Genomic DNA, 9743 nt, shown 5'->3' with positions numbered 1-9743 from the left:
TATGAATTGATATTATGTGATTATATTATGTCTATGTTTATGTTATGGACAAGCTAATGCTGAGAGATAAATCAGCAAAATGAAAACAACGTGATGTGCGTCATGCTAGGATAAGCATGGATGGAGGAGAGACATTGGAAGCAAGGTTGTTTGGTAGAGACAGTGTGGTTTTGGATGTGTGGTGCTACTATTGTGCATATGTCGTATATGTTGTACATGTTTCATCTGTGATTTTGTGCGTATGCAGTGTTGTGTATATATAGTGTGTGTACATGTTGTTTATGTAATGTGATGTACAAGGTGGTATAGATAGTGTTGTGTTAATGTTTCATATGTAGTACTGGGTATAGATGGTGTTATGTATATGTTGGATATGTTGTGTTGTGTACATATTGTACTGTGCACATGATGGATATGCGATGTTGTGTGCATAGGGTGTTGTGTGCATGTTGGATATGTAGTGTTGTGTACATAGGATGGTAGGTACATGTTGCATATGTAGTGCTATGTACATATGGTGTTGTGGGCATGTTGTACATATGTTGTTATGTACATATGGTGTTGTGTGCATGATTTTACAAGTGGTTTTGTGATATTGCGGTGTCATGTACATGTTGTACATATGGTGCTGTATGCATGTGGTGTCGTGCACATGTCGTGCATGTCATGTTGTGTACATGTGGTGTCGTGTACATGTCGTGCATGTGGCACTTTGTACATGTGGTATTGTGTACATGTTGTACGAGTGGTGTAGTGTACATTTGGCATTGTGTACACATTGTGCAAGTGGCATTGTGTACATGTGATGTTGTGCACACGTTGTGCAAGTGGTATTGTGTACATGTTTTACATATGATACTGGTGTACATGTGGTATTGTGTGCATGTTGCATGTGTTGTGTTGTGTACATGTGGTACTATGTATGTGCATTGAGTAGTTGTGGTATCATGACATGTGTACTCATTGTGTTGTACTCTAAGTAGTACATGTATCATGTTGTGTTGTACGCCAGGTGTAGGTACATGTATTGTGTGGCATTGCACATCAGGTATAGATGTATGTATTGTGTTGTACATCGGGTGTAGGTGTATGTATTGTGTGGTGGTGTACCCTGGGTGTAGGTGTATGTGTGGTATGTTAGGTGTAGGTGCATGTATTTCATGGTGTTGTATGTCGTGTGTGGTTGTATGTGTGTAATGCACACTATGTGTATGTGCACATCGTTGAGGAGAAGGCACTGGGTGTTTGTTAGGTGTGGCAACCGATCCGGAGTGTGTACAAAATAAAGAAAAAAGGAAGAAGTAAGGATCGATTAAAGGATAAGTATCATCATTTTATTTCAGTTTTATTATGCATGTGATTTATGATTCTAGTCTATGATGATTACATGTGATCTATGATTCTAGTTTATGATGGTTACATGTGATTTATGGTTTTGATCTATGATGTTTTTGTTTTGAGCTAATCTGATGTGATATGTTTATACATGATGGTTTGGATAAAAAATGCTAGTTTAACTTATTGTGATAGGAGGCGAACGGAATTGCAAGTATACCTTATTGATGGGCCACCAATGAGGTATGGTTTGAAGTTATTTCAATTTATTTTGAATTTAATGGATGTTATGTGCTTTTTTTTTTTTTCCGAAGAAAAAGCGAACTTTTTATTAAGAAAATAAAAAGTTACATTGCATATGCTTTTAGCATTTCTGTTGATTCAGATGACTGCTGTTTGGTCACTTCATAAGCACAAAAAAGCTCTCAGTCTTTTTTTGACTGACTGACTACTGAAAGTTTATCATATACTGCTGTTTGAGAATTCAGAATTTACCTATTTGACCTTCCTCCCTTCAGGAGGCATCATACTTTTGACAAAAATTATATTAGGGTCTCCTTCAATGAAGGAAAACAACCCTTTACATAGCTGTAAGTTCTTTGTATCAGACTGTTAAGTAAAGTAAAAGAAGTTTTCTGTTTGTAATTCCCAAAAACAAAATACATGCTAAAAATATAAACAGTGAAAACCATGAGCAGAACAAAAAGAAATAGAGAACCGCTGTCACTGAAGAGGATCAAAAGGAGGCAGATCAGAAGAATGAGATTGCCCCTGTCTTTCTTCGACTACTGTCCAGCTTCCCATAGCTTGCTGTAGACCTTTCTTAGAAAGCTGGTCTGCTTCAACGTTTTTATCCCTGTAGACATGACATATGATAAAGCTGTTAAATGATGATTTTAATAACAGAATTTCTTCCAAAATGATCTTCAATATTTGATTTTGGCATATAGAATTCCCATTGACCCAGTTTATGACATTGAGAGAGTCTCTGAAGATCTGGATTGTGAAGATGTTTCTTTGAAGAAGCCAGCAGAGAAGAAGACGCAAGGCGGACAGCTCGGCAAAGTTGTTAGAGCCAGAACCTAAACCTACAGATGCTTTTAGGGAGTGATCAGAGTTTAGATGAATGCACATTCCTGCACCAGCCCTGTTATTTTGAGATGCTCCATCGAAAAAGGCCCAGGGGATGCCCTCCTGAATAATAACAGGCTTGTGTTGAGCACGAGGATTTTTAACTTCAGGGATAGGGATAGCTGAGTAAATAGCAGCACAGTTAATTGCAGTAACAGATGCCGGGGTTTCCTTTTCTTGAAACAGACTTTTATTCCTAGCTATCCATACCCCCCAACAGAAAATGAGAGGGAGGTTTCTCATATTCCCCTCAGGGTAATTCTGCCACCATCTTTCCCAAGCTTCTTCCATGGGTTCGATCCCCCATTGTGCCTTAATGCTTAGTAATCTGCTTATCTCCCCCCAGATCTTTTTTGATTCTGAACAAGATATAAAAAGGTGACTTATTGTTTCCTCTTCTGTCTTGCACAAAGGACACCTCCCTGGCCCAACCATATACCTTGCTCGCAAAATATCCCAAGTTGGAACTTTTCTTTTTAGCAAACACCAAAAAAAGATCCTGGCCTTAGCTGGGCATTTTAACTTCCAAATGTGTTTCGACCACCACTCTGGTTCTCCCCAGCCTTTCTTTGACATTAAGAATTTATATCCATCTTTTGGGGTGTAATCTCCTGATTCTCCCTGAGCCCAAATCAGCATGTCTGGATCATTTTTAAGCCTGACATTGGAGCGTTTGAGCTCTTGGATGAATGAGCACCATTCGTTCTTCCACATGTTGTTTATTCCTAGCTCTTCATCGTTTTTCCAGGCCTGTCCCCACATAGTAGAGTGGCCTGTCTTTTCCACCTGGTTCAGAGTGAAAATGCCCTTACTTCCTAGATGTCTGAGAAGACCTGGGGATAAAACAAAGTTTTCATTACATCCTACCCATGGGTCCCTGCCAATCCTCATTTGTCTTCCATCTCCTATCTTCCACGCCAGACCTTGTTCGATCACTGAGAATGCCTCCACCGTGGCTTTCCAAATGACTGAAACATTCTTCTTATTCTTGACCCGGCTCCTTATCCAGTCTTCCAAAGGGGTTGGATCTATATATTTTCTTTTAACCACCCTAGTCCATAAATTCTCCAACGAGATTAATCTCCATCCTGATTTAGCTGCCAGAGAAAGACTAAACTCAGGGAGCCTTTTTAATCCCCAACCTCCCCATTCCTTCGGTCTAGCCAACTTATCCCAGGCCACCCAGGGAAGCACCGAGCTCTCTTTTGAACCTGCCCACAAGAATCTGCAGCATATTCTTCTGATTTTCTCCAAAACTCCTTTAGGAACCCAGGTTAAGGCTGCCCAATAGACTGGAATGGCCAACAGTACAGATTTGATGAGGGTCAGTCTACCAGCTCTGGAAAGCCATTTGAAACTCCAATGAGAAATTCTGGATTCTATCTTGGCTATTAGCCAATTCCAATCCTCTATCTTATAGGCTGTCGGTTTTAACCAAAACCCCAGGTATTTGAAAGGGGAATCCATAGGTTGATATTGAAAAGGAAACAGATTATGCAGCATGATTCTTTCCCTTCTGTCTATACCTGCCACAGACACCTGAGACTTCCTAGAGTTTATCTGCATACCAGTTGCTTTCAGAAACAGATCAATGATGCATTTTAATTCCTTAAGTTCACTAGAGGATCCATTTGAGAAGATCAAAATGTCATCAACGAAAAGGAGATGAGAGATGAAAAGATTTATTGCTACCTCAATACCTTTTACCTTCTCCTCCCTTCTAGCTTTTTGAATCAACCTGCTTAGGCCTTCTGCCACTAGAAGAAACAACAGAGGAGATAAAGGACAACCTTGCCTTAGGCCTCTTTGACCTCTGAAAAAAGATGAAGCTGCTCCATTGATAAGAACAACATAGTTGACATTAGAGATGCACCCCATAATCCAACTGATGAAAGAATAGTTGAAACCCAGATGAGTTAGAAGCAGCCGAATGTAAATCCAATTGATTCGATCATAAGCTTTGGAGAGATCTATTTTAAGAACCACACCCTTCTTTTTCTGCTGACTGACGCTGTGTAATACCTCTTGGGCTACTCCAATGGCTTCATGGATTTGTCTTCCATTTAAAAAACCAAATTTCTCCATTGAAATGTGTCTTGACAGAATAGGATTTATTCTGATAGCTATCACCTTTGCGATAATCTTATATATACAGTTGCATAAGGAGATCGGCCTGAAGTCTTCAAAATTCTCCGGGTCTTCCTTTTTTGGGATGAGAGCTAGAAAGGTTGCATTGAAAGGACTGTAGACTTCTCCTTTCTGTCTTGATTCTTCTATTACTTCAGTAATTTCTGAGCCTATTAAGTCGAAAAAATAGAGGAAGAGCTCTATAGTCCAACCGTCAGGCCCAGGGCTTTTATCCTTAGCCATGGATTTCATGGCAGCTTCAACTTCCTCCTTGGTTACAGGGATTGATAATTCTTCTGCTTCTTCCTCTTCAACAAATCTTGGAAAGCATTGCGCTGTTCTAATTACCTCGGCTATGGTAGCCTCTCCCGGGTCTGAGAATAATCTCTGGAAATGTCTCTGACCTAAGCCTGAGAGTGCTGAAAAGGTACTAACCTCCCTTCCTTCTTCATCTTTTAGTCTCCAGATGGTGTTTGCTGATTTTCTTCCTTTGGCATAATTATGAAAAAAGCTAGTGTTTTCATCACCCGCTTTTAGCCATATTGCCCTACTCTTGAGTCTCCATTCCTCTTCCTTGGCCAAGAGGATTTGATTCTGAAGTTTTTCCAGATGGAGAATTCTTTCCTTTGAAGCCTGAGTAACATATCCATCCTCCTCTATACTTTCCAATTTCCTCAGCTCCTCCCTGATCCTGATCTGCTCCTCATTCTGCTTAACTTCCTGTCATTTGCCCAGATGATAGTCGCTTTCTTCAATCTCTTGAGATTTTCCATAAACATGAAACTTTTGTCCTCTCTTGAGCTTCTATCCGGATGAATCCAAGTTTCCTTGAAGAGCTTGATGAAGGAAGAATCTTGTAACCAAGAGGAATTAAATTTAAAGGGAGCAGGGGGCTTTGGGGGGGGAAAGGAGAGATCTAAGAAAATAGGGAAATGATCAGAGTTACCTATCTCATCAACCCATTGTCTGAGAATAGGGACCTTTGATACAAGTTCTTCAGATAAGAGGAAGCGATCCAATCTTTTAGCCACTCGAGCCTCCCCTGCTCTTCTATTCCTCCAGGTTGGCTTGAGTTTGATCGGGGTGGGATCAATGAGGTTGTTAGCCGAAAGGAGATTGAAGAAAAAATCCGTCAAGGGGTCTTCCCTGGCCGATGGACCCCAAGCCTCCACTCTCCCTACAGAGAAGTTTAAGTTGCCTCCCAAAATCAACAAAGAAGACTTCATCAAGGATTTGGCCATCAAGTTATTCCAGAATAACTCCCTACCTTGACAGGGTCCATAAACATTGACAATTGAGATGGGAAGAGCATATTCAGGAGATATGATTTCCATGCACATTACTTGCTTCATCCCCCATTGATTTATTACTTTTATTCTTCCTTCTTTATACCCAATAGCTAGACCTCCAGAATGGCCCGATGAGTCCACTACTGAGAACTTCCATCCTGGTAGAAGTGCACTTAGGATCATTTCCACTTCAGCTCCTTTCCCAAGAGTCTCTTGTAGAAAAAGAATCTCAGTTCTAGAGTTTTGAATCCATTCTCTGAGGGCCAATTTTTTAGGATTACTGGCCAAACCCCTACAATTCCAAGAAGACAGGATCATTTGATAATGTTTTTGGGGGTCTGCACCACTCTAAGAACCCCAGGAATGGAATGTTGTTTCCCATCAGCTACATCCAGTTTTGCTTTTAATTTGGCCTTCGATAAGTCCGATTTTCTTCCTCTTTTGTTTTTGGAGAAACCTTGAGGGGCCAACTGTCCTAAACCTCCAACTGATCCTGACGACCCAGACTTACCCCCCAAAAATCTAAGGTTGTAGGGGCGGGGGGTGTGAGGAACCGAGGGAACAAGAGGAGGCCAAACATCTTCACAATTCAAATCAAGGGAGGGCATTGTAGCCGAAATGGATTCTATATTAGGTTCACCCATAGATGCATCAATGTTCTCATTTAAGCCTTCGTTATGTTTGGGAGAGAGCGAGGAAATTTTATGCTGAGAATCAATATTTTGATCTGGAAAAAGAAGAGGAGATTGTGGAAGAACTGAACACATACCCTTTTCAGGTTCATTGGCTGGGGGATTTTGGCCTGCGTTCGTCTCCCCTGCAATCTCCTCCTTTGCTTTCACAGGTTCCGGTTCCGTGTCCTTGATCGGTTCATTGTGCTGAGGTTCTTCCTGAGAAAGCCCTTTCTGTATCCCCTCTGTCTCCATTTCTTCAACGATCTGCTCCACAAAACCTTCCTTCTCCTGAGGAGCATGAGTATGAACGAAATCCTTCTCCCAGTTAGATGTGGTCCTCCGAAACCGTCTCCTTCTCCCGGTCAGCGGACAGTCCTTAGCAAGATTCCCATACAAATGGCACCTGTGGCACCGAAAGGGCAAGTGTTCGTAGTCCAGAATCTGCTCAAACACATAGTCTTTATACTGCAAATTTATTTTTTGGGCTAGACCTCTGCTAGGGTTTAAGCACACCAGAATGCGGGCCATTGCTCTGTTCTTGGTCTCTAAAAAAGACATATCGGCTTCCAAAAAAGATCCCAACCTGTTCCCTATGGCTTTAAAAACAGATTCAGTCCAGAGGAACGAAGGAAGACCAGGAGCCCTTACCCAAACCGGATAGACGTCGGTTTTCTAACAAATGGCATCGAAAAGGGGACTCCATTTCTTCAACAGCACCGGGATGTTCTCAATGGTCCAGTTCCTTTCAAGCACCCATTCGGCTGCCTCCCTATTCTCGAACTGGAGCATGAACCAACCCTTTGCTAAACAAGATGCCTCAAACCCTATGGTTCTGTCGGATACAAAAAGCCGTTCTCCCCATGCTTGCAAAAACCCAGAAGAAAGTTTCTTACCTCTCGCCCTGCCGACCAGGGTGCATTCTGCTACTCCTAGAGATTCTTCTATGGAGACTTCCATACCTAGAACCAAATTTCCCTCCAACTCCTGAGAGCCTATCGGCCTTTGAGTTTTCCGTTTCTCTCCTTTTTTCTTATTTCCTTCGGTTGTAACCCTAACTTCCTCGGATGCAACATTCCATTCTGGTTCTTCTTGGGCCGAAGTCGAAGGGTTTTCTAACTCTGGGCGAGACTGATCTGGAAATGAAGGATCTAGGAAGGGGTCGGCTGAGGTATGATGACTGACCAGGGTACCTTCGATAACATCCGGCTCACCCACTTGACAGGCAATATGACCTTCAAACCCTCCTGCCAAATTTTCTTTAGGTAAGAACTGGTCTCTTGACAGAGAAACCCTAGAGATCGCAGAAACCCTTCCTGAGCCCCTTGCTCTGCCAAGCCCTGAAACAAGCCCTAAATTCACTATATCTTCGATGCCCCCTGAAAGAATGTTCCGGTCCGAAAATGGTTTGCCCCTGATTCAGAGATTTTGTGCAACATTTGCAACCCGCTCCGCCTCATCCTCTCTATCCGTCTGCTGAGAAAAGGTTTGATCCTGAATCTTGAAAACATTTCTATCAATTTCCTTGCTGAGCTGCGAAAAAGAGGGTTTAGTCTCCGGAGGTTTCTGCGGAAGAGACTCTAACCTTGATAGCTCATAACCCCCAAAATATCGTTCAACATTTTGTGCAGAGGGTTCCTTTCCCCAAACAGATAAAATGTCCTCCAGTTCCGGGTCCAAATCTACCAGTTCGCTTGAGTTAACCATGGTTATTGATGCCGTTCCGAGGAGGACGCCGGAAACAGTCTTGGTGCCAGCGCAAACCCTTTGTCTTTTGCTGTCTCTAGCGGAACCGGTTAAGGCTAACAGCTCTGAGAAAAAGAAAACCCCCCAATTGACCGCATAAAAAAAATTATTTCAACCTCCAGCTGCTAGTCAATCTATCACTGTCCTTCCTAAACCTACTCCAGCGCGCTGAACCTGACTGTTTGCTCCCTAACCGTCCCCTGATCGCGGTTCCACCCAGAACCTCTGCCTCCAAACCCTAGCCATCCTAATCCTCGATGTTATGTGCTTAGTACAGGAAGCATGAAAATTCTCGATTGGGTGGTTGAAATTGACTACAAGAATTAGTAGCATCAGTGAAAGAAATTGGAACAGGTAATAGTATGCTGGTAAAGTATTTAGGAGCAGGGCCATTGTGGGACACTAGTACCCAATAGTGTCCATTGGTTTCCATGAGCATGCTATGACCAATATGATGGTTTAAGGCAGGGATATGCCTTAATTTTTGTATTTTCCTATGTGAGGAAGCCTTGCCAAGTGATGGACTGCCCATGATGGGTGTTAGGCCCCCATACTACTAGTGTAACCCCTTATTGTTATTAGTACAACCCACTTATTATATCGTTGTACCCATGTAGTTCCCATATTGTTACTAATGTGCCCCATAGAAGCCCACTATTGTTATTATTGTGCCCTTACATTATTATTGTTATGTCGGCTCTGTTTATGTTATGATCCCTTAGACTCCTATATATAGAAAGGAGGTATTTTCATTTGTATCATCCAAGAATTGTTCATTTATGTAATGTAAAGGAGGTTGCCCCCTCGAAGAGGTTGAATTCTAAGGCGTTGATCTATCTTTTCTATCTTTTCTTGAGCTGGTTTCATAACATTTGGTATCAGAGCTTTGGATTATAGGGTTTTGCTGCTCCAAACAGGTCATCGTGGCATTTTCGCTATAAATTTTTTTCTGTGACGTTTCAGAAGTCGCAAAAAAAAACCATTTTAGAAGAAATCGCGCTGAACCTTGGGTCCGAATTTCAAAGCTTTTCACGCAATATTTGCGGAGATATGATCTGAGGAAGTTGGTCTTTTTGCAGACTCCTGAATTACATTCAAAACAGGTGACCTGGGGAAAATCGTCATAACTTTCTCTCTGGAGATCAGATTGAAATTTTGTAAGAAGGTACAGAAAGAGGACAGACTGAAATTTTTGTAGATATTTTTCAAAGCCAAAGGTTGAAACAGTGACACGTGGCACTTCATACAATTTCGCTCTTCTGGAAAGGTCTATAATCAGGTCATCTTGGGAGATTGTGCATAAGTCTTTCTTGGAGAATCCAATTTGGATCAGACTGGTGGCATTGGAAAGAGGACACAGAGGGCTACTACAGGTCGTAATTTCAGAACTTAAAGATCTGAAAGTACAGAGTTACAGTCATTTCAAGATCGAGCTCCTAAAATC

The 9743-nt window shown here is 41.9% G+C and overlaps 1 protein-coding gene across 1 annotated transcript; it reads right to left on the bottom strand.

Annotated features, from left to right (window-relative positions):
- Window positions 1-2058: 2058 nt before the first annotated feature.
- Window positions 2059-7084, bottom strand: LOC149224254 (uncharacterized). Its single transcript, XM_089388132.1, has 2 exons — window positions 6227-7084; window positions 2059-5313 (listed from the first exon to the last, which is right to left on the bottom strand). Exons 1-2 carry the CDS (start codon window positions 7082-7084, stop codon window positions 2059-2061), a joined length of 4113 nt encoding a protein of 1370 aa, XP_089244258.1.
- Window positions 7085-9743: the final 2659 nt, after the last annotated feature.

Source organism: Pinus tabuliformis, chromosome Q, assembly GCF_031772625.1.
Source record: "Pinus tabuliformis cultivar Carrire ecotype Pingquan chromosome Q, CPIR1, whole genome shotgun sequence".
NCBI classification, from domain to species: Eukaryota; Viridiplantae; Streptophyta; class Pinopsida; order Pinales; family Pinaceae; genus Pinus; species Pinus tabuliformis.
Note: the sequence above shows the minus strand (reverse complement) of the source record. Positions and strands in the feature narration are given on the sequence as shown.

What these genes read in the sequence shown, in the direction of transcription:
- LOC149224254 (XM_089388132.1), bottom strand. Translation starts at nt 7,084, where the DNA reads ATGGCCCGCATTCTGGTGTGCTTAAACCCTAGCAGAGGTCTAGCCCAA. An exon ending in TTCCTGGGGTTCTTAGAGTG is followed by an intron (nt 5,314 to 6,226) that starts GTGCAGACCCCC and finishes GGCAAATGACAG; the next exon opens with GAAGTTAAGCAGAATGAGGA.